At 38.4% G+C, this 26713-nt stretch overlaps 2 protein-coding genes across 5 annotated transcripts in view; one reads left to right on the forward strand and one right to left on the reverse strand.

Annotated features, from left to right (window-relative positions):
• On the reverse strand, positions 1-24575 carry LOC136249767 (ADAM 17-like protease). Of its 3 annotated transcripts, XM_066041876.1 has the most exons (21): positions 24398-24575; positions 20399-20531; positions 19621-19754; positions 19483-19574; positions 19184-19278; positions 18453-18666; positions 18087-18188; positions 17789-17875; positions 17563-17728; positions 17221-17328; positions 17048-17154; positions 16834-16900; positions 16650-16779; positions 16455-16562; positions 16313-16372; positions 16176-16258; positions 15222-15343; positions 12612-12690; positions 12472-12560; positions 12007-12087; positions 11751-11955 (listed from the first exon to the last, which is right to left on the reverse strand). In XM_066041876.1, the coding sequence occupies exons 1-21, from the start codon at positions 24453-24455 to the stop codon at positions 11875-11877; spliced, it is 2196 nt and encodes a 731-aa protein (XP_065897948.1). In that variant the 5' UTR covers positions 24456-24575; the 3' UTR covers positions 11751-11874. The 3 variants fall into 3 exon arrangements, 2 of the variants coding, with proteins under 2 accessions (XP_065897950.1, XP_065897948.1); XM_066041878.1 differs by lacking the exons at positions 11751-11955; positions 12007-12087; positions 12472-12560; ... (1 more) ...; positions 15222-15343; positions 16176-16258 and adding exons at positions 1-215; positions 269-354; positions 408-486; positions 1099-1220; positions 1270-1361; XR_010698326.1 differs by lacking the exons at positions 11751-11955; positions 12007-12087; positions 12472-12560; ... (1 more) ...; positions 15222-15343; positions 16176-16258 and adding exons at positions 1-215; positions 269-354; positions 1099-1220; positions 1270-1361.
• Positions 24546-26713, forward strand: part of LOC136249770 (disintegrin and metalloproteinase domain-containing protein 17-like) — a 7985-nt gene continuing 5817 nt past the window's right edge. The window contains exons 1-3 of one of the 2 annotated variants that reach the window (XM_066041883.1): positions 24546-24667; positions 25488-25617; positions 26187-26412. In XM_066041883.1, coding sequence (XP_065897955.1) covers positions 24610-24667; positions 25488-25617; positions 26187-26412 — 414 coding nt within the window. In that variant the 5' untranslated portion in view covers positions 24546-24609. Of the gene's footprint in view, positions 24668-24920; positions 25199-25487; positions 25618-26186; positions 26413-26713 lie in introns of those variants that run through there. The other variant, XM_066041884.1, reaches the window with a different exon arrangement.

Raw genomic sequence — 26713 nt, forward strand, 5'->3', positions numbered from 1 at the left:
TTCAATGACATAATTATTATATAATTTACAATTCAGTAAATTACGAGATAAATTATTAAGTGTACAAGTGTGATTGTCTTGAGTTCTACAGTGTTTGGATCACAAACCCTTCCTGAGTGCATATCAAATGTAACTATAAAAATATTGGTAGACATTCCATCAATTCCTTATTTCTTTTTGAGATCTATTATCCATCTATATAACCTTTCACCAAGCTAAACAGAAATACCAATAGAATCAGTGTAACAACAATTCTCTATATACTCACTCCATGAATTACTAATGAAAGAGGAATCCATACAAGTAGACTACAGATGACTAAAACTCCCACAATGTTCTCCTTAACTGCTCTAACTGTACAAGATAAAAAGATGAGATGTTGGTAAAGATGTATGTAATAGACTCACTGGCTGCATCACGACTAGGGTTGCTAAGGAAATCAACCAACATTCGTAGGTTGTCCTGTGCCTTTGCTACACACATACCCTTTGAAAGCAGTACATTTATAAATTTAATACATGCAAAACACATGCACACCAACAGATAGTTATACATGAATAACATACAATACGTGGAACGAAGAGAGATGGGGGTTAAACTTCTCTCCCCCCTAGATTTCTAACACATCACATTAAAAAAAAAGACTGGGAACTTACACTCTAGTAAAGCATGGGTAAACGGAAGACAAAAGCTGCACCTTATGTCCAGAAACTGCATACTATATGAAGCGATTGGGCAATAGAATTTACTGTCAAGGTCTAGATACCCTAATAGAGTAGTCAATACTCTTGTAGAACATTCATTCATTCATTCTATTGCGAATTGGTACTGTCTCATTAATAACACTGAACATGTACAATCATCAAACAGCTTCTAAATATTTCAGCAAACAATAATATTCCTAACTATCAAAAACATCCTTAAATTCAATCACAGGGATAAAATAACTTTCTACCTTAGAATGTCAGTATTCTTCATGCATCAAAGTTTACCAAATGACAAAGAATATTACAGAGTTCCATCTTTGTCCCCTCAAAGGAAAAGTCCACTGTGACTCCCTAACAGCATCACCTATGCACTATATACTCAATGGCTTACATTTTCACATATTCCATTTGTCTGACACGGCACTCCATTTGACAAGAAAAGATTTGGCTGGAATGGAACACACGAGTCACTGGGTAATGCTCTACAGCACACACGACATGCATCACTTCCTCCTGACAGACATAACCAGTTCACACATGTTCTCTACACTACACTACTCACTGCTACACTGACATGGTTCCTTGTTATTCACTACACACAGTGACACACACTGTGTACTGTTAGATGTATCATTAACTGCAGCACACTCTCCACTACAGTGTAGTATGACATAGCAACAGTATCATTTGAGTTATGTGTGATCTTACAAGAGACATTCAGAGCCTTCAGGTAAAAGTTCCAATTGAGGACATGTCACATTCATTCCAGTGAACCAGTTAGGGAATAAACTAATGATTGTGGGTGTGAATTTAAAAAACATGTAAACAGTGATGATGTGTGATAGGATATTTGCAAGTTGTGTTTGTTGTACAGTCAGCACTTGTACCCGTGACGATGTGACAGAGTTTGTCTGTACTGGCCACAGAACAGTTTGTACAACAGTCAGAATTGACATCACTAAAGAGAAATGATTGTCAGATGATGTGCAACTTACATTGCATACACGTATGCTGATACACACCACACAAACACACGCACTTATACACGCACTTATACACACACACACACACACGCACACACGCACACACTTATATAGTATATACACACACTTATATAGTATATAATATACAAACACTTATATACACACACACTTATACACACACACACACACACACACACACACACACACACACTTATATATACACACACACACTTAGACACACACACACGCACACACTTATACATCACACACACTTATACATCACACACACACACACACACACACACACACACACACACACACACACACACACACACACACACACACACACACACACACACACACACACACACTTATACACACACACACTTATACACACACACACACACACACACACACACACACTTATACACACACACACACACACACACACACACACACACACACACACACACACACACACACACACACACACACACACACACACACACACACACACATACACACACACACTTATACACACACACACTTATACACACACACACTTATACACACACACACACACACTTATACACACACACACTTATACACACACACACACACACACACACACACACACACACACACACACACACACACACTTATACACACACACACTTATACACACACACACACACACACTTATACACACACACACTTATACACACACACACACACGCGCAAACAGACACACATATACATACGCATGCAAGTGCACATGTACATGCACCAACATATACACACACCACCCACCTACAATTAGCCTCGGGTCTTAGTTTACAATTATCATCACAACAAGGGTCATCACGACCATGCCCAGCATCACACTCCTCATCATCCTCAACAACAAAATTACCACATTTTGTACTTTGTGCATCTACCAAGAAACATAATATTATAATGCGTATACCCATCAACAGGTACCCACCAACAAAGCAGTCCACCTTGCTGGTATTAAGCACCATTGCTATCATACTTCGACTACAGTTGGATAGCAACTACAAGGGAACAGAAAGAGAGGCAATGTCAGTAATTTGGCAGACATTAAATAGAGTTTGAAATCAACTCACAAAGTTGTTAGGATGGTTTCCAGTGCGAGCAACCTCTTGCATCAAGTATTGATTACCACATCCATTTGCTGGGTAGTCATGTGAGCTACCCCAATTGTGTCCTATCTCTAAACAGAAATAAAATCTCAATTGCATTCACATATATAACATAACAAACTCACACCATACACATGTGTAACACATGTGTGTGCATGAACACACACAGACACACGTATGCACACACACACACACACACACACACACACACTACATACATGTGCTCACCATGTGCCACCACAAGTTGGCCTGCCACACGTAGCAAAATAATATCATCACGTCTAAATGAGCTGATGCCTGTGTTATAAACCAACCTCTTGGTGCCAACATCCAGTACTAAACAACACAAGACACCATACAACACTCTACACACAAACAAAGCCATTGTGGTCTCACCATTAGAGCATATGCCTTTAGTTGTAAGCTCACTAGAGGTAGCAATATTTGCCAAGCCTAGTAAAGAATCTGAGAAGACACGAAACGTGAACAAGTGTGCCAAGCAAGCTCGGTCTTGCTGTGGTTCCTCAGGAGGAGCATTATTTGATGGCAGCGTTGAAAATCTCTGAAAGGAACAAAGTGAACCCTAATACAAGATGACTGTGTGCTTACTTACTTCTAAAACCATTTCGGCGTCAGCACTATCATTAACATTGTAAGGAAATTGATCCACGTTATCACTAAATTCAGTATGCACCATAACCTGAAGCATGTATAAAGCAGTCATGAATATGACAGTGTGTAGTGTGGCCAAGAAAAAGACTATGAAGGCGCACAACAGACAAGTGTGCATTATCATGAAAACAGTAAAGATAGCTGGATCAATTTTGCTCAAATTTGAAATATAGAAGGTGCTAGTCTCACACGGCCAGACCCTTTCTGCGCAGCCGTGTATCGATTGGAGATTATAAGCGGTGTGCTACAAGGGTCTGGAGTAGTTTATGAACATAAAAATTGTCAACACGTTATTGGTGACAATTGGTTGACTGAGTAACATCTAAGATACAAAGGACAAAATGCAACGAATCATTCTTCGAATCTTTAGCCTGTCAAATCCATTCAATATCTTCCGCCTACTTTACCTGTAAAGCAAGATGAACCAAGCTTGTTTGTCGGCTATATTCAACCGTACTTGTCGAAGATTCAATGGTAGAGAGAAGGCAAAACCCACATGGGTTGGTAGTAGTCTTTCCCAGAGGTCTTCTTCAGCTCGTTCTTCCAGTAATTACACTATTTTGGCGATTAAAAGATCGTGTGAGCCAATTAACACTCACCAACCACTGGTGAGAGCAGTATTTTTTAAATCACGAACTACTCCAGACCCTTGTAGCGCGCCACTTATAATCTCCAATTGATAAGCGGCTGCGCGGAAAGGGTCTGGCCACGCGAGACCAGTTCCTCCCTAATGTAATTTTCATGACAAAATAATACGTTGCAACTGAACTACAAATGTGTGAAATCCCTTCAAAGTTCAACTTATTATTTTTGTATTTTGATTATGCAGCCATTTCTTTTCACGCACTTTAGAAACAGTAGCATAACTAGCCCAGAAGGATTGGTTGGGCACCATTGTATGCGTACAAGTTGCAGTACCAGCATGCAAAGTATGCTGCAGCTGGGGGGGGTCTGGGGGCATCCCCCCCAGGAATTTTTTTGAAAATTACATGCTGAGATTCAATTTGGTGGAATTTTGCAGCTAAAATTTGTCATCTCTAGTAGACACTAGCTGTACGTATGTTTTGTTTGCAAAATTATTATTAGTTACCTAACTGTAGGAGGCTTCATATTGCACCTCGTATCGCACAATTTAGCTATAGCTAGCTACGTACGGTGAGTACCTGAGTTGGTAGGGCACTGGAACTGATTGGTTGGGCCTGTGCCCTACCAGTACCTACCTTAGCTATGCCACTGTTTAGAAAACAGTCATAACTCATGCATGCAATATGATGATATAAAATCATGCATAGCAAAATCATGCATCTTTCAATTTGAAAATCATGCATCTTTCAAAATCATGCATCTTTCAATTTGTGTTAAGATTGGTACACTGCCAAATTATGAACGATTTTAAAAAATCACAAGCTTGATTCACACCTACAGAGAGAAATATGTCTGCAGATAGTTTTAACCATCATAGCTCAAACTATTTGTGGCTCACATGAAATAGGAATATTAACTATGGAGATAGCACAATATAGTGGCCAATTATGATATTTTGTGAAAACGGCAGTATATCAGTTCGATACCAATACTGGAATTGATGCAGCCCTAGTTTCTTAACGAAAGAAACACACAGACAGCAATGCCAAGTGGGCATTGCCTGGGACTTCACAAATACCAGGACAAACACGTCACAACTAACATGCACACACGCTCACACACCACACACATACTAACATACTCACCGCACTGACTTGCACTCCTAGACCACTGAAAACAGTTCCATCATTCAACTCAAACCGAGCGTTTCTGTAAGTCTGATGATCTACCATTCCAATAAGACTCACCTGACAATACACAAGGTATGCATAAAATTATGCATCTGAGATTGAATCTGGTAACAATTTTCATCAAAAGGTCTTCTGAAAGTTGACATTTTAAACATATGTTAGGGAATAGACTAAAAGGTTTAGAGGTGATATTACAGTATGTGCAGTTTGAAGCATACAACCAGACATGGATGCCATTCTGGGGATCTGGGGGGCATATCCCAGGAATAATTTCATGACTTATATGAAAGTCTTGGGTGATGCATCATTTTCAGGATTAAAAACTGTACGGGGAAGCAAAGGCCATCATTTTATATGCAAACCTCCCACTAGAGAATACCCTGTTAGAGCATACATTATAACACACAAAAATTAATACTCTAAAATGAGCAGTTGTTTGTGTTTGTGTATAACTGATGTTTCAGGCTCTCAGCAGATAACAGATTTATTTATGTGAAGACTATAAACAGATAATAAGTAGTCAATAGAAAATTCTAATGCTACTACTTTGTGGTGCCTGTTAGCTCATGATAGTAACAACCAAATCTCATGTACTCACCATAGAAATAATACTATCATCTACATTGCTATTTCCAATGCTATTGTAGTAATACGTGTCAGCCACAAGGTACATTTGACAAGTGTTTCCAGTGAGGGCACGCTTCTGCCGACGATTGTGAATTTGATCAGTGGCACTGTTTTGCTCTTGCTTCTTCTGTTGCACTGTAAGGTGTTCACTGATGGCAGGAGCATGAACAAAGCTATAGGGAGTATAAAATGCTAGTATATATTCAAGGTGTACTTACTCGATGCTCTTATTGGAGAAGTCAAACTTCACATCAGACAAACGATAAGCAATCATGTGGTAGTTGTGTGGTTCCTTGATGAACCTGTGTGAAGGCTGAGGAGGGAAAATGTGTTACCCTGTTATGCACACACAAATACACACATGCATGCATGTAAACATGCACACATACACACAAAGGCAAAGCAAACCCTATGGCAGTCATGTGAAACACAGTTATTGCCGCCCAGTGAACCAGCACTGGGATGCCTGTGCACCACTCAGGCACTTGAGGCAAATCCTCCTGGACAGGATTATAAGCCTGCAGGAGGACTGTCCAGGTCTCATGGAGAGAGGTTGCAGAACCCAAAGTTCCACAATGACCCTAACGCTGCTAAGCAAGACAAGGACAATTGGGCATTTGCTTTCCCAGTAAACACCAGGTACCCGTTGATGTTACAGCTGGGTGGACTGCTTTCCCAGCTGACACCAGGCAACTAGGTTCCTATTATACAGTTGGATGGACTGGAACAATGTGAGTATAAAGTTTCTTTCTCAGAAAACAACAACACCAAATTGACATAACCAGGCATCAAACCTGGAACCTTTCAATTAGCAGGCCGATGCTCTAGCCACTTAGCTATGCTGCCTCACATCACATGCATGCACGCATGCACGCACGCACACACATACCTCAATATGATACATTTCATCACAAGTGGTAACCATTCCAGTGAACACACCCACTTCTGATATATGTGCCACAACTGATGATCTCTTATCACCTATAGCAACCACCAATCAATTTAAACTATACAACAGCCACTACTCACCAAGAACATGTCCAGAATAGAAACGATTCCTGTCAACCTCATGCAACCTCTTGTTACCATGACGATCAACATGATAAGCTACAAAGTCACTAGCAAACAATTTCTGATGAGGTGACAATTGAAGTTGGAAGTCTCTAAAATGTGAAATGTAGAGCAGTCAGTCAATATATTAATCTCAAACAGCCTCGATTGTGCTCACTCTTAGTATTTCATTCATATGCAAGGAAGCTGTGAGTATACTTATTTTAATAGTCACCAGACACAGCCATTTTCTATTCAATTACATAGTTATCCAAGTAACCTGCCTATCTTGTTAGCGTATGCAATTTCCTCTAAAGAATCCGGATCTCTAAAGATCAACATTTGATGCTAAAAATCCTAGCATTTTTAATATTCATGTACAACACATACCAGGTACGAACTCGAACGAACTGCACAAAATCAGATCTCAGAATTGAAGATTTCTTTGCAATAGAGTAATCAACAAATGTAACAGTTTACTACTGTCCCCCAATGTAGTTAAAGCCACCTCACAATCAGTTCATAATTATTTGATAATTACTTTAAGAACACTGATTGTTGTACTGATCGACTAATCTTTGTATTATTTAATCCCAAGCAAAACATGGTCATGGTACATACTTTTTTTCTTTTTTTTTTTGTAAGAATGCAATGTAGCTAGCACATCATCTCTATTACCTTCCCATCATTGTAAACTTCACCATTCTCAGATGATATCCAGTCAGTTGATCATGGTACAACACTTGATGTGTTAGTTCATCTTTGTGTAGTGTAGTGAACTGTCTCAGGGAGTTGTGTAAGTGATGGTCTGCTGTAGTGGGCCAGTATAAACATGATCACATCACACCCAATACAAGAATGTTTAAGAGAGAAACCATCATTACTGGAATGATGAAAATGTTGTACAAATATAAATAACAATTATAAATGTGGGGTATACCCAAATGTGGGGTATACCCAAATGTGGGAGTCATGCGATCGAGGCCTGTGCGACTCTGAGCATGGCAAGGGTGTGGTTATACACAAAAAAAATAAAACAGCACCTCGCCGGCTACTCTCCTTTGCATTTGGGTGGGGAAAAAAAGCGGTCTGGGTACAAGACTATATACTCGCGGCCGGCTACTATAAGCATACTTACATGGTGAACCCAAGTGTCCACTGGAGTAGACGAAAAGAAAACTAATCAAAATCAGTAGTTGTTTCATCAGTGGAAAGAGAGTGGACGAGCCACAAGGGAGCTTTTCAAGGTAGCCTTTGCACCAGTCTTTGTAATTCTGTAATTACAACTACTTAGCTAGTTACAACAGCAGCGTATCAAGGGATAGTCACTTCCATACCGCCAGTGGATGAGCTCGCGACCGGGATCAAAAAGTTTGATCGCCAAAATATTGCCTTGATCACTTGATTTCCTCTTTCCAAGAGCCTTGATTCTTGATCGTCAACCGTATAAGCTTAGTAAATTCTCGTGTTGCCCAAAGTTAGCTTTCCAAAGGTGCTTGATCGCCACTTTTGTGGACGCCTTGATCGCTTGATTCACTGCAAAAATACCCCATTGATCACTTGATTAAATCTTGATCACTAGATTAAATCTTGATCCCGGTCGCAAGCCCCTTGCGTATCTAACATGCTCATTGACCTTAACATTCCCAGTTTAGAACACCGCAGACAAGTATCCAGTATCACCCTCCTCTACAAAATCGTTCATAATCTCATTGATATATCCATAGATATTATCTAAGATATATATCTCCTGTTGATTTAATCCCTGTCACTTCTAACATGACCAAAGATTTCATCACATCTATGCAAAGACCAATCAGTACAGCAATTCATTCTTCTCTAGATCAATAAGACTGTGCAGGTCGCTGAGGCCCATATGTAAGATAATTTGTTTTTGTTTATTGTGTACTGTTTTATCTTATGTCATTAATTTGTAAAAAAAAACTAATATATAGTAAAAAGAAAAAAAAAAAAATAAGACTGCAATTCACTCCCACCTGACCTAATCCAACAACAATCATTACAAATTTTTAAGCACCAACTGAAATTATCATACTTTCCCCTACCAATCAGTAATCCCATAATCAATCAAAACATTTTGTATGCATGTTTCATATGTGCGTTAATCATCAAACTGAGGCTGCACATTTTTTTGAAAATAAAATAAATAAATACAAAAATTTTTGCTGAGTTTGCGGGGTTAGCTACCAGCGAAAATTTTATCCTCCATACATAGCTATATTGCAAATCCACGAAAATTATATTTTTAGCAACATTGCTCCGGCAACTATATGATACTAGCCACTACAGGTGGAGCCCGAAGTCAGTATAGCTAGTAGCTGCATCATCACCAATTATAGCCATCAAATGGCTAGCTATAGCTACAGCTAGCTCATATCATATATGCTACTATACTATATAGCTGACTGCATTGTATGCATGTTAAATGTGTTCACTGCATGGTCCTGTCTTTAATCAAGAAGTAGCTTTATAGCTATGCCTATAGCTTCATGTGCCGGACAATCCCATGTGAAACTTTTACATTTGGGTGGTTTACATGCAATTCATGTCATGGACATGCACATGCAGTCATGCAAATTAATGCATAACACAACAATATGTTCAACTTTATTATCACACTTAATTGCTAACCATGCAACTATGAACTATTAATTACGAAAGTGACCAGCCATGAGTTACATATATACTGCATGCAGTTGCAGGTTACATCACATTGCTTAATGCCCCAAACATGCAGTGCCTTATTTGAGTGATGGAATTAAGATTATTAATATATTGTGCATGGTTGCATGGAAAAATGACATTTTTAATTGGACAAGAGGTACAAGTGGTGCATGTCCTGCAAAGGTATTGCACCGCTTTTCCTCATCTTTGTTAAACCTACCTGTTATTAGAAAGAAATGAACCTTTTTGTTTGCTGAAGATACTAAAGCTGTTTGCTATAGAACTGCTGCATAACACTACAATATGATTGTCAGATTGCAGTCTGATTTAAATATATATGGCCTACCCAAGTGTATATAGTCATGCATGCATATGTGTAAACGTAATCCTCACTGCAGCCATACAGTGCCGTAACAGTGGAACCTCTCTTAACAAACTCCTCGAATTAAGGACACTACTATACTATGATAGAAAATACCTCCATAATAAGGACAAAAACTTTGGCTGGTCCCAACTGGTCTGGTTAATACATTTTTTACCTCTGAAAGAGGAAAACCTCTAGCTATATTACAGCAAAAAGTGGCCAAAAATTCTGGGTCCCAAAATGTCAGAGGTTCCACTGTATACAATTGATGGCCAGCAACTAGAGCTCAACACAAAGATTTGGGAGTTGTGTTTCATAACAGCTTGAAAGTTCACTCCTATATGTATCACTGATAACTGCAATGGCTAGCTAATAGAGTTTGGGTATGATAAAGAAATGTTTCATTAAGTGAGCAAGTCTACACTGCAATCACCTTAATTAGATCAAACTTGAAATTGCAAGTCTATGTGGAGCCTTTGAAGTTTGGACATGACTAAGCTGTAACTGGCAAAGGGCAACAAGAACTTAACTCACTTAGGCTATAAAAACAGGTTAACTTATTAACTTTATGATATCATTGACATATATAGAGATGACATGTTAAGTACATTTTAAAGATGTTTAGAAAATGGTATGCATAAATCCTTTGATCTTTGGGAGATAATGGGGCCTTTAAAATCTTTTCTAACATTATTAGAGACATAGTAGATAGGTATTCTGTATATTTCCAATTGAGGGAGTCAACACACAGCACACCTCACAAAATGATCACTGCATGATGTGCTGAGTAGCATTGCAGATCTCACAATAATATAGTGTCCCTCAGCTGCAGATCAGTGAGCTCTTTTATAGATAACAATGTGGAATGTGATTGTGGGTTTACATTTTGGTATAATAATTATAGTGACATTAATGCATTTTGAATATTCACGTATGATACATACCAGGGCAAATTATAAACAAGGCTCATCAAGATCATGTCAGAAAAAAAGAACTTTTTTGTAACAGAGTAATTAACAAAAGGGATGGTTTACCCCCGCAAATTAATTAATTTTGATAAATACATACCTTTATTTAGAACATTAGCTATTGTACTGATCAGGTTAATAGGTTATCTTATCGTACGTAATTGTATACCAGTTATTATTAATTATTATGTTGCAAACATAATTATACACTTGCACTGACCTGCCCATGTAAGGTAGCCTAGCATCGAACTTTGAAGAAATCATTAATACAAAGCAGATAAAACACAATTTTTTTTTTCTGAAGGTTTGTTGAAGTGTTTTTACCATTTTTAGAAGGGATGCCACGCCCCATTATTATTGGTCACCACTTGTAGCTAAACACTCTAATGTACTATACTGCATGCATGGGGCAACTTGATGGCCATTTTGTTTTCAGCCCACGCATAATTTGGTTTGGTGGGCACCCCTTCTAATGAGTACACCATAAAGAACTTGTGTACCAGAAATGGTGCTTTTATCCAATAATTTTGCTAAGCTACCTTGTATAGCCTAAATATTTTGAGGGGGATTTTTTTTGCTGATTTCGTGGTTTTGGGGGCTATCAGCGAAAATTTTAGCCTTGAAATGTTTAGACCTCCATATAATACATTTTAGGGGTGTTTGCAAATCCTTATTTTTAGCAACATTGCTCAACCTCGAAATATTTAGGCTATACGGTACTGAAAAATGAACAAACACTGTATCTATAAATATTTCAATGACAATAATTAATAAATTATATAATTTGCCTTACAGATATATCAAGAGTGAATTATATCATATACAATGTATTGCTGCCTTCATTGATCTAAACAGTGATGATATAATATTATACAGAACTTTATATGACAGTAAAGAAATCTTGTGGGATAGTATACTTCTTCTTGTCTGGGATAAGATGTAATGGAAACATTTCATCATCCTGCAAAACATTATAGTATACAATGAAGGTGGTTGGATATTACCACCAAACCTTTGCTGTCAGACGACGAATCTTTATTTTATCTTCTTCACGAAGATATTTCAGGAAACGTTTGTAATACTTTCTGTCAATCTGGATGAAACAGAACTAGTAATTTAGCATACATTGTAATCAAGGGTTCATAATATAGTAATGGGAGGAACTCTTGTTGCAATAGCCTCCCTATATAGGCCTTATTCACTTTAAACAATAACCGCCATTTGATGTCACACAATATCACCAAGCATTACTGGTGATGGCCATATGAAGAGCTACTTCTTTTCACCACTTTTAGGATGCCATTTTGAGTGTTTAAAAATGTGTGAGCACAACAGTTATTGTGATGTTGCTATGATCTAGACACTGGACAACTTCTTTGCAATGGAATATAAGTGATATGGAATTAATTCAGTGAATAAGGTATATAGGTTCTAACAGGAAATACAGCACAACAACACTGCATTACAGCAAACTCACTAAGAAGTGTATGAGCAATGACACAGGCACCCACAGTAGTACTGTACAGATCAGTACACTTCCCACAATGTTCTCCTCAATTGCTCTAACTGTATTGAAGCACGTGCGACATTATACAACATGACATCGTATTAACTCACTGACTGCATCGCCACTGAGGTTACGAATGAAACGGAACAATTTTTGTATTCCATCCTGTGGCTCAGTGACACATGTTCCCTAAGATGATAATATGTGTACATAACATCATACAGTACGGTAGTAACTGTATATTAGGGATCATGGAGGTGTGCACTTGCTAGCAACAAAAACATTAACCAGAAACCAGCCTCACAATACCTTCATGGTGCCTTGGCTGTTTTGGTGAGGTAGAATCAAGCCCAAAACTTTCATGAGAGTGGCCAAAAATGCTTCTGAAAAGAAATTATTTAATAGAATTTTCTACTGACTGACTAGATGCCAGACTAGTATAACTCAATAACGGCTGAGGCTATGGCTTGATTGTTTTACTGACAGGTGTCTTTGTACATAGCACATTATGTACAATGTATACACCATGGACTTTTACCTTTATCCTCCTTTGTGTCCCATTTCTTCTTGCTGACAGTGTAAGGTGCGTGGCAAGGTGTAGATTTGCGGTAGCTAGTGCATGATGGCTCCCCTAAGTTTGTAATGGAAATTTTCTGTAATAGAGACTGGATTGAGTTCATAAAAAAATAGCCGGTTAGTATCTTTGAAGTCTAGATTGTGTAGGGGCTTCTCATAATGTTCTTCGTTTGCAATGCTGTGTATCAGGCAGAACATAGCTGAAAACAAAGCATAATGGCCACTTCACTTCTCAGTAATTGATAGTTAGGGCGCATTCATATGAAAACCTTAAACAGGGACGGATCCAGGATTTTGCTAAGGGGGGAGGGGGGGCACACAGGTAGAAGTCACTCCATGAAATGCGAAGCATGAGCTTTCTAGGGGGGTCTGGGGGCATCCCCCCCCCCCCCCCCCCCCCCTAGGAAAATTTGAAAATTTAACATTCTGAGATTGAATTTGGTGACAATTTTGGCTGAAATTTGTTGATAGCTCAAACACTGGAAGATACTGAGTGAAAACCAAAATTAGTATAAAGGCCTAGACTGCACCATAAGGAAATTTTGAAAATTTAACGTTCTGAGATTGAATTTAGTGACAATTTTAACTGAAATTTGTTGATAGTTCAAACACCGGAAGATAGTGAGTTAAAAACCAGAGAATTAGTTTAAACTGCTCCCTAATGAAATTTTGAAAACTTAACATTGTGAGATTGAATTTGGTGGCAATTTTGACTAAAATTTGTAAATGCTTATGAAAATTCAATGCTGGAAGCTACTAGGCTGTTAGTAGCTATAAAGTCTATAAAGAAATTTTGAAAAATTGACTTTTTGAGAATGATTTTGGTGCTAATTTTGGCTGAAATTAAGTTGAAAATTTTATTAGCATAAGGTCCCCTGCACAATTAGCATCACAAAAACTTTAAGGATATAGATAATCCTGGCATTTGGTGTGCAGCTGCATCTCCAGAGATTTTCTAAATATAGTCACTAGGGTGTGGATAGAGTAATTAACTCAATTTAGAACAGGTTATTGGTTGTTCAAAATGACAAACAGTGTTTTATAATTATGTTACTCTTGACTGTTTTATTAGAGTAATGACTGTTCTATTAGAGTATCTCGATTTCTAAACGTAGAGGGTGCTCTATCACACCTAGTTCTCCTTGTGCTATGTCAATGTGGGTAATAATTTGCTATAGGGACAGATTTGTATATGTAATAGGACGGATGGCTGTGGTATTTGGGATTAATAGTGCGAGCATTGTAAACAGGAAGGAGTAAAATAGTGCGAGGCGAAGCCGAGCACTATTTCCTTCCTGTTTACAATGCGAGAACTATTAATCCCGAATACCACAGCCATCTGTCCTATTGCAAATTAATCCGACAACCATAGCAACTGTTACTAGGCAACAGAAATTCAAAAATAACCACTGCAAAAGACCAATCACACTTAGCAACCGTTGCCTGGCAACCGTTGCTATGGTCTCAAAATGATTTTTTCCTTCACAATGGTTACATAGCAACCGTTGCTAAGCAACCATATTGTGTTATACCTTGGTGCATCTATCACTATGGTAACAATAGTTGTCAAGTCGGACATTTACCTCTAATAGAAACACACCACACTATTCTAGCCAATCAAATTAGTATTATAGATTTTTGTCAAGGGACCTTGACAAACAAGTGTAATACTAAATCTATTGGCTAACCGCTTGACGTATATCAATATAATACATCAAGCTGCTATTGAGAGTATTATACAGTAACACATTCAGTTGTTGGATTAATTATATTACACATAGTAATAAACTGAAAAATGTTTAAATTATGTCTAAAGTGTCTAGCTATGTTCATGAGCAATACTATAAAAAGATTTTGAAGGGGGCACTGCCCCCCCCTCCCTGGATCAGCCCTTGTTAAATAAGGTACTATTCTTTCTTTTGATGTAGTATGTGCTGGTTCACCAGTCATAATTATATTACAAAAAAGTAAACAAACAAGTAAAAGGAAAACAAAACCATAAAATGTAGTGAGACTGAAGGGATTAAATGTTCACTGCAGGTGTAAACGACCTCACTACTTTTTATGGCTGTGATCCTGAAAATTCCTTCTACTTCCCAACCAACAGTGTTTAGTAGAAAACAGTGACACACAAACAGACTTACATTCTCACATTTCCCATCCTCTTGACAAGGTACTCCATTTGACAATATCATCATGGTATCATTCCCAAGGGGTTTACAGTCCATAGTATCATTATAGCAGCACACCCGACAAGCGTCATCCCCTGAAGACACAAAGACAACATCCTTTAATCATGTAAAAGAAACCAAAAATATAAACAAGCCGAAATACATTTTCATGTCTAGAAAAAAGTTTTCATTTCATCCTTTGTCCTATACTAGAAGTGGTGTCCTGATTTACTAGAAGTGGTGTCCTGATTTACTAGAAGTGGTGTCCTGATTTACTAGAAGTGGTGTCTTGATTTATGGTCTCTAAATGTACATACACCAAATTATGGAGTACAGATTTATCAAGAGGTTTTCTGCTGTTCTTTTCTAGGAGTAATACTAAAGATGGTGGGTATTACATGTATGCATAAGTAGACACACAAACACACAAACAAAATGCATATGATTGACTACAATGATCACCTTGTCAAAAATTACAGATAACACTACTGATAGTGAATACAGAGATTTTCGAGACTACTATGATGCATATCAGCCAAGAAAACCATTGCAGTGCTGTACCAATATGAGATTTGTTGACATTCCATATCGGATAATATTTCCAAACCAAGCTGAGCCAATATTCGATTCATTGTGTCACTCAACCACTTGAGACTTGAAGTTCTCCAGATACGTAAAATGGTGTTAATGACCAATACTCACTCATAACAACCATACACAGCCAACATGTTTTTTTTTTCCTGATAGCCAATCCAAATATTGTTGCAACACTATTTCCAGCACTTAAAGCAGTTACATTTGTTTTGAGCAAACGTCATACTCCAGGATACCGAAATTGCTGTCATAATAAAGTAGTTATTTTGATGAACAATGTTTAGGCTTAAAACTCAGTATTGCAAGAACTACGCAAACCTGCACAAGACTCACCAGCACACTGACACGATGTCAAGTCGTTCACCTCACACAGTGAGATACAATTGATGGCCCCATTCAGCAGCGCACACTCTCCACTACAGTGTAGTACAACATAGCAACAGTGTTATTTGGGCTGTGCATGATCTTACAAGAGACATTCAGAGCCTTCAGGTAGAAGTTCCAATTGAGGACATGTCACATTCATTCCAGTAAACCAGTTAAGGAATAAGCTAACGATTATGGGTGTGAATTTAGCACAGGTGTACACAGAAATGATGTGTGATAGGATATTTGCAAGTTGTGTCTGTTGTGCAGTCAGCACTTGTACCCGTGACGATGTGACAGAGTCTGTTTGTACTGGCCACAGAACAATTAGTGCAGCAATCATGGTTGACATCGCTGTAAGAGATAGAACAGTAACAAATTTATAAGAGACTGTACACATACCACACACAAAACACACCACAGACAGACAGACGGACACACCTACACACAGCCTCAGGTCTCAACTGACACTCATCATCACAACACGGATCGTCACGTCCAAGTCCAGCGTCACATTCCTCACCTTCACCTTCTTCTAAAATGAAGTTACCACATTTGGTTGTCTGAATATCTAATAACCACAAAACTTTTCATCTGTTTTGTCGTAAGTCACATGTATACCTACCAGTAAAGCAGTTCCCCTTTGTGCTAAGTACCTCCCCAATCATTTCCTTACTGCAATTAGAAAAATCCTGGAAAAAAATCAAAAAGAAAGCACTAAATAAAGTCAAGTAAAAAAAAAAAACTACGCCTGAGGTCACTCTGTATACAAATAACAAATGGATGGATTTTTTACAAAAAGTTACAGTAGACATGACCTTAGATTGTAAAATACTTACAAAATTGTTGGGGTTGTCTCCATTGTGGGCGAATTGATACATGAGGAACTGATTTTCACATCCATCCTCAGGTGGGTCATGAAAACTGCCCCAATTGTGACCAATCTCTATAGGAGTACAAGTCACCATTGACATATGTAGCTACTGTATACAACAGACTAGCATGCACAAACCGTGAGAAAACACGAGATCTCCTTCAACAAGCAGAAGTGTCCTACTCCCCAATCTGAATGAGCTCACTCCTGTATTGTACACCATTGTGTTGCTGCCAACTCGCAGAGCTGCATACAAATAAGGACATGAACACTACCATTATCCAACACACAGCAAGAGCAAAGATTCTGTGAAAGGTGATATGGCAAAAACATCTGAGTTGTATGCTAAATAATATAATATAGCAATATCATAAGAAAAAATTTAGTCAGTTCATCCTGGTAAAAACAGTGAATGCTTGCCCTCTGATGTTTGAGTAACATTAATAGCATGTAGTCCTTTATGCCAGAATGTGGTCTTACGTGTTGAGCATATGCCACCAGTAGCCCCCAGGCTAGGGCTGGCAATATTTGCCAGTCCAAGCCGTGACTGTGAGAAGGCACGATAGGTGAAAAGGTGTGCTAAACAAGCTCGGTCTTGTTGCGGCTCTTCTGGAGGAGTGGCGGTAGAAGGTAGGGTCGAAAACCTCTGGAGGAGGGAACGTGGTTATAATAATAATACTCATGGTGATTAATCTGTCTTGCATACAGTCAAGATCATATCTATGTCTGCACCATCACCAGTGTTGTATGGAAATCGGTCTGGGTTGTCACTGAACTCCGTGTGAACCATAACCTGCAGACAATATAGGATCACACAATCACAATCCTGTGACTATAAAAGGGTATGCTGCTGAGCCCCTCTCACATCTTATTTTGTGACTGAACACTGATCCTCAATGCACACATGCATGCATGCACACTGTCACTACACCTTAGCTACATGTTTACTTATGTATACACATTATCCATCATAACAACAACAAATCACACAGTAACAGACTCACCAAGCTAACTTGTATCCCCAGGCGTGTTATGAGTGTACCATTATTCAAAGGGAATGTTGTTTCCCTAAAAGTTCTGAGATCATTTCTCGAAACAAGACTCACCTTAAAACAACAAAACACATCAAACATTACTACCCTACAACACAGTAGTTCAATTGGAAAAGAATACTTTGATAATTAAGCCATCAAGTTTACACTAAAGCTATACAGAGTGCTGGGCAATATACCATGTCAACATGATGGGAGCTGTATATAGCAACACTGGTGGATGTGTGTATTATATTGTAATTACTGTGGTAAATGTTTCTGGTATATCATATACATCACCCACAAAGATAATTGAATCTCACAAACTGCAATACTCACCATAAAGATGATGGTATCATCAACATTATTGTTTCCAATAGCGTTGAAAAAGTGGGTGTCGGCCACAAGGTACATTTGACAGGTGTTACTCTTGAGGGCACGTTTGAGCCGATGATTGCCATGGTGACCTGTGACACCGTTATGAATAATTTTTCCAAAGGGTTGTGACTTGGTGAAATGTCCATCATCATCAATGTTAGGACCATATTCAAAACTAAAGTGATTAATGTACATTCTTAAAAAAACAAACAAAACTATGCATGGTGACCAAAACATGGACACTATAATGAAGTGGTTTTCGTAAAGAGGAGGTTATACCTACCAGAGGCAAGGTAAACAATCAGTGAGACTTCAGTTACACAATATGATAGTGATATCACTGCAAATGGTACGAAGAGGAATAAGCCATGAAGCAAGGCATGAAACAACACCATCAATACAACACAACACAACAAAAGGTTTTAATAAAACTACATAATCCCTGAACTAGGGGATAGTCTACTGACCAGCAAGATGCTATAAATGACCTGAAATTATTTGACATGCTGATTCACCGACACTTTGGAGGGAAATTCCTAATATTGACTACTATAAGTAAATGTCACCCATAAAATTTTTCACCAAGGTTCTTCACTAGTGTATACACTCCTGTGGAGCCTGAGATTAGAGGTAATGTTACTACACAGCTCTTAAGGGCTCTGCAATAAATATTGACACTTGGGAGTACTTACTCGATGCTCTTATTGGAGATGTCAAACTTCACATCAGACAAACGATAAGCAATCATGTGGTAGTTGTGTGGTTCCTTGATGAATCTGTGTGAAGGCTGAAGAGGGAAAATGTGTTATAACATCCTGATGTTCAGAACATACACACTGCACACACATAAACATGCTCGCACGCACACATGCGCACTACACAAACACCCACACACCACATGTACACTACTACTACACACCACATGTACACTACTACTACACACACATGCACACACATATGCACTCGCACGCACATGCGCACACACACACACCTCAATATGATACACTTCATCACTAGTGGTAACCATTCCAGTGAACATGCCCACTTCTGATATGTGAGCCACAACCAATGATCTCTTATCACCTAGCAACCACCAATCAATTCAAACTACACAACAGCCACTACTCACCAAGAACATGTCCAGAATAGAAACGATTCTTGTCAACCTCATGCAACATCTTGTTACCATGACGATCAACACGATAAGCTACAAAGTCACTAGCAAACAATTTCTGATGAGGTGACAATCGAAGTTGGAAGTCTCTAAAATGTGGAAGGAAAGTACAGTGAGTAAAAAAACAATACTATATAACAGGAACGCTTGGCAGGAGGAAACTTGGGCAAAATTGCTACAATATATTTTGGCGAGAAAGGTTCGACAAATTTGTTTGTAGCTAATACAGGCTTGTATTGGACAATTGATATGGCAAGTTTTAGTCCACTCACTCACCAAATTGCCAACCTTTCCTTTCAACAAACTTTCCTGCCACACAGTATGTGCCACAACCACTTTTAAAAGACAGCACAAATTTAGTTTAACAGCTAGCACTATTTACCGAAGAAAATGACGATTTACTTGCAAGAATCTTACAAGCACTATGTCACTTTCCCTGGTTATAGTGGCAAAAAAAACGTTGTTCAAGGTCTGCGTTTGTTCTGTATTGCTCAACTGATCCATTTTCTATGTCAAAGAACAGTCATTTACATGGATACACCAGGAATTATACTCCCTCAAAAACAAGACCATGGTACAGCAGAAAACACCACAAAAAAGGACACCTTAAAATGAGGACACCTTTGATAACCAGGACACTTGCCCATAGTTCCACTAACACTTCAGCTTAGACCTCTGAAATTAAGTATCTTTTAAGATTGGAGGAGTTCCATTACATGCCCACTGCTATTACCTTCCCATCATTGTAAACTTCACCATTCTCAGATGATATCCAGTCAGTTGATCATGGTACAACACTTGATGTGTTAGTTCATCTTTGTGTAGTGTAGTGAACTGTCTCAGGGAGTTGTGTAAGTGATGGTCTGCTGTAGTGGGTATAAACAATACATACAGTGTAAAGGGGCTTTCCTCTTTCAAACATTAAGGAGTCAGGTCTTTATTGGGACCAAAACCTCTCATTACAGAGGTTTCCAGGTTGGTTGTCCACAACTACATTGCACATGTTGCAGTGAACAGCCAATGGAATTTGAACAGCAAATTTGGATTCCTTTAAAAAGATTCTATTTCATTGGCTATTCCTGCTACACACATAACATAACATTGTGCAAGCAACCTGAAACTCTCTGTGATTTTCTTATTTATAATTAACTTTGCTACAAGATATCCATGGCTGCCACAAATAATAGTTCATCAAGAGAAGCACAAAAGTCAAGTTTCTTAACATAGTTAATACACCTTAGTAACAAACCTCAGAACTGAGTTGTTTATACTGCATGTGTAGGGATGTGGTTACATGTAACAAAACTAAATTGTAACTGTGTACCTTATTGCCTCGAGCTATGGTCCAACCATTTCCTCTTTCAAGCTACATTTTACCTAAATGAAACTGGCGACTCGCAATCACATATTCCTCGGAATCAACTACATACATTGTACATTGTCACCTTGATGTACGTATTCCTCGGCACACAACACAGGTTCATGTTTAAAAAGAAGGCTGTACAATACTTTTCACTTCACTGTTAATCTTACGTATGACATTGTACAGAATTGTCTTCATTCATTCGTACATTTCTAGTAATGTCCTATACCCCAGCAACTAAATGGGACCAAGTGGAATCTGTACAACAGACATAAATCCACTTTAGAGTGCAGAATAAGATTACTGGAATTGGAGACACAACCACTCACTACCCAGGATCTACCACACACACTCTGTAGTGACTACCACTTCAGTTGCACTAACGTCTACTCACATTTTCACTACTACAGGGAATTTAACACTTCTTGCAAATTTATGTGAAGCATTAGAATATCTACTTCACCTTGCAACAATAAGACTTGTATCCACCCTACCCTATGACCACATATACATTAATCTACTAAATTTTACAATTGATATATGTCTGTCATGTGTGGCTGCCATGCGTGCTTACTATATTTGGCTTGTTTCAAAGTTAGTGCTGAAACGATTATTCAGATATTCGACTATTCAATTGGCATGACATTTTAACATGCTATTTGAATATCCTTTAGCACTATAGTAAGCTGTGATCGTGAACAAAGTGACATATTCAATGAATATACTAAAAAATTCCATTTTAGAAGACATAGAAATAGCTCTCAGGCTTTGCCCAACAAAGATACATTAGCATTCATTTTATATCAGTATTTATTTATGCCTAAAGAATAATCAGTCATTTTGTTCACAACTTTAGAGAAATTCGTTGCATGTACAACAGTCTGAGCTATGCATTTCATACAAAATTGCAAGAAGTGTTAAATTCCCTGTAATAGTGAAGAACATCAGTGATCAGTTTTCAAATATGTAGTTATTTCTTACAGACTGGTATTGCTAGACAATTGCGACCTCAATGTATAACATGATTACAAAGCAGGTGTGGCAGTAAAACCAAATTGTGTGGTAAGCAAGTGTGGAATTCTTACACACGTTCCACTATCAGTTGCTACTGAAGGTGCATGGTGGCATATAGCTTTTCTACTTTCTATTGTGGTATAACTAGTGATTGTGGTATTTTATTGTGCTTCATTGTAGTCAGCTGCTACAGCTGATGAGGGAGTCAACAACACTTCATCTGGCTAGAATGCATACCTTGCTACCAACTGTTTTGTATTACAGCAATGGGCTATCATTACATGTTTTATTAGGTCATTTTTGTGGAGGGCAGGTCACTACCATAATCCATGCCTATGTAAAATGTTCACAAGATTCTGGTCCATTTCTGATGTACTGTCCCCACTGACAAGCACAATACATCCGTTTGACACATCCATAGTTGGTTCAGCTTATTGTTTGTAAAATTCTGTAGAGTTCATTGCGCACATTTCTTGGCACCTATAGTGCACACGGTAGTTACTGTACAAGTGTGGAAATGTTAAAAATTGACCAGCGTGGGTTTCCAACAATTCATTATTCAGAAAAATATCTGCAACTGCAGTCATAGTGTAAGTCAAAGGTCAAGGCCACGCCAAGTCAACGGTAATAATTTCCAATCCACAATTGAAAAGTACCAAAATATCATCGTTAAGTCGCTGGTCAAAGATTAAAAGAGGCTCTTTGTCACAGGCCAAAGCAAAATTTTGGCCAGTCAAGACTTTGACCATGGTCGCAGCGTGTACCTACGTGACACCCCCTTGAGAAAATCAACAAATAGTGGCCTTAAGTGAAACTGTTCCTTCCATTGGTACAGGATGGTGTTATATTATTAAGTCTAAGTCCTTGACATTAGGTTAGGTAATCCTAAGGCTGCAGCACATGTTGCTGTCAGACCTTCAGTGCTGGTCACTGTAAAGTGTAAATGATGATGATGATGATGACATTACCTCCGTTTCTCGTTAATGCATTCCTGAGCACTGGATAGCAGTGCTATATGCCTTATACACCTTTTTCCTTTGAAGTGAGGTGTGAAAGTGGTATATATCTGTATGTACCACTCTGCGTGGGCAGTTCAAAGGCACCGCCAGTGCCATAATTTGTATATTGCACTGCTGCAGACCGCAGTGAGTGCATTATAACTTATAACGCACTGGTTGCGGTTTTGTAGACCACAACGAGTGCATTATAAGTTATAATAACTTATAATGCACCGACTGCAGTGCAATATACAGATATTGCACTGGCTGCGGTTTTATGCAGCATAGCACAAGTGCCGGTGGCGAAGACCACTACGACACCTCACCTAATAGGTGGAAGGACACTTCACAGATCACTCGAATTCTTTTATAGCCTGACATGTAAAGGTCGATTGTGGGCCATAACGTCACCAATATGTATAATGTTTACAAGCAGCCAATGACGATCGAAAAAGCCAACACGGGTGGCCACAACTCTAGTCTACATATATATAAACGTACTTATACACCTTACTAGTCTGGTGCCATCTTAGCCCAGATTAAACTGTAATCCACTTTGACAATGACTCAATAAAACAAATATATTCTAAATAATACTAACCTTTACGTTCGATTGTGGTAACTAGTTTTGTCATGCCACCAGATTCGAGTTTAGCCAGTGTGAATAGTAAGAATTAGACTAGTATCGTTTAGTAGTTGGGTTTTGTTTACTTAAAACGTCTATTTAGCTACTTTTTTTTCGCTCGAGGGGATCACTATGGCGATTAGTCTGGCGCTTAGTCTATATGGCGATTGAGTGATCACGCTGGCATGTTGAGCACTACATAATGAGAGTCGAACAGCGAATGCAGGTTAGTGATATAACCCATAGCGTACTAGCTTTCAATATCTCAGGTGGCTGCAGTACTGCAGGGGGAATGTCATCGCAACGTCCGGCTTGGTTACCCACAATCGATGTTAGAAACCTGGCCTTTATAAGTGTTACAGCTGTCTTGTGAGACTCTCCCCACCTATTAGGTGAGTGGTACATAACAGTTATACAACGTGCACTCGTGCTCTGCCTGTATAAACGCACTTGCCTTCGAGCCTAACGGCCCTCAGGCTCGTGCGTTTATATCAGGCAGAGCACTCGTGGCCGTTGTATAACTATATAATACACTGCTCACCCAACAAGGAGTGGGTGAAGGTTATAACAGTACTTATGAGGGCTCCCATTAAAAATTAAATATGACCCCTTATATTAATATCTCTTGTGCTAAACAGGGGCCTAGGGCAGGGGTCCCACAATACATAATTCCATGTGGCGATCGACTAACACCTCATTAAAAATTACAGTATACAGTTTCCATAAACTTACGCGATACTCCATTCGTGTAGACAAAGAGGAATACGATCAAAATCGGTAGCTGCTTCATTGTACAATGTCGTATATGGTATATCTACGATGGTATCGACTCGGGTATTGACATGTAGACACACTGATTCAGTGACAGTTTAGGCAGTCCGTAATTTGCTATTAAATTCACCGAATTCAATTGTATTTCGCTAAATACGAATGGAATCTCGAGTATGACGTATCATATGTACAGACTTCTCGTGTTGATTACTTTACTAAAGGAGCTTTTATGTAAGTGATATGATAATTGTAAGCGTAGCTATGCATACATCGATATCTACATCAAGCACAGTCAATTTTTTAATATGGTGAACAATTTTAATCTGGTGTCGAATCCCTAGCCATATTAATAATATTCTTGTGTGACTGTCCTTACTGAGAAGGGTTCCACATATCAGATATATGTACCATACGTGTAATATAGTATATGTATTTTTTTAAAAAAAACTGATTGTGGGTTTGGCAAAGTGCCAGGAAATGTTTAATCACAGGTTTTTGAGGGTTGTAGGTCATATCAAAACCATAGTAAAAGGGACGTATTTCAGACTGCTGTTTCTCCACCACGACACTGATTGATCAGAGATTTTAATTGATAAGTGTTGTTGCAGAGGGAAAAAAAGGTCTGGCCGCGCAAGACATGCATACAAGCTGGAAAAATGATATGTAACACAAGTGTAACTCTATGTCTCACTCACCTCTGATGAGGCTGGGCTCTCAGTGAAAATACATGAAGGCGGGAAAGCTTGGGAGTACTCATTAAAGGTGAAGGCTTCAAATGCTCACTAGCCCCTCCCTCTCCCCATCTTTGTGAAAGCACGTTCTACACATAATTTAAGAAATCACATGATAAAATACCTTGAAATGCTTTGTGGGTGATGATAAACGATGAATTAACTTCTCAAATGACTACAGTTGTTCATCTGTCTTGTGACAAAAAGGGTACAATATGGTTTAGAAGTTTTAGTTTGTTGAAATGCTTCTTTACCAATTTGATGTATTTGTGCATATCTCCAATGGTGGTTAAACACATACACACTATCTCACACTAAAGGTGTTCATCCTCTACACAAATTGGTTGAGGAGTATCGGACACTGCACAAAGATGATGTGCATCACTCGTGGCAACAATCGGCATCGTCAATTGAGCCAATCAGAGTTGTGGAACTGTTACTATGGGACCAGTGAGTTAAACAATATAAGATAATTATAAGATTTTTAGCAATTGGGTGATATCTAAGTGTTGATGGTTATGTAACAAGATCTTGTAGAGACGGTGTGATTTGGTGAGTGCTAAAAATTTTGGTAACCAAAAATTGTCCATCCAGGACCACTTTTGAATGACCGAATTCAGTTCGAGCAGACCAAATATGGTTACCAAAAGTAGTACTGTCAGACTCTTTTTCCTAGGCTATTTTTTCCATGACAAGACAAGCCCTTTTATGTTTAGACACTGAAAGTATATACAGATCAAATTTATATTTGCAATATATGAAGGGTTTACTTACTATAAGTGCTTCGTTGTACCACACGATACAAAATTTTGGCAGGAGAACATTTTGGTGATTTAACTTTAGATAGAATTTGACAAATAATGTTTTGGTGAATGCTCTTGTCATGTTACATTCTCTCTATTTAGTTCAAAAAAAAATTGGGCAAGAAATTTTTGGTGAGAAGTCAGTTTGCGAAATTCACCCAAATTTTCTCCCACCAAAATTTTATGTCATACGGTAATTATAGTTATAATATACAGGATGGTTCATCTTCATTTGAGACGTAACTCTGATTTGTTTCACCCTATGGCTGTTGCCATGGAAATTGATGGTGACGGTAATCACCAACAACACCCAATTAATGCACACCAGTTCTACACCGGTCACATCAGTGAGCACAATACCTCTCATGTGAGGGCACATGTTAGTCCTACTGGGGTTTTGACTGCTGCCATCTCCATGGAAACTGATGTAATTTACATTGAAGTATGTTGTAATCAGTTATGATAAATAATATATAGCTTTTAAATACACGTACTGTAAACTCATTCAGATATGTGTGGAGAGATTGTAGTGGGGTAAGGTGTGTGCATTATGATGAGTGAATTAAATACATTGGAAACCTTGTAAATAATTTGAAGCCATTGTTGATACGTAGCTACAAACCTTTTATTAAGATGATGTTTCCTTCCATATCGCTATGCCAAGATTCTACATTTTACACATTTACAAATAACCGTGTCACTTCATACTTTATTCACTCATGACCCAAAGAAATACCTAGAAA

This window comes from Dysidea avara, chromosome 3, assembly GCF_963678975.1.
Source record: "Dysidea avara chromosome 3, odDysAvar1.4, whole genome shotgun sequence".
Classification (NCBI taxonomy): Eukaryota; Metazoa; Porifera; class Demospongiae; order Dictyoceratida; family Dysideidae; genus Dysidea; species Dysidea avara.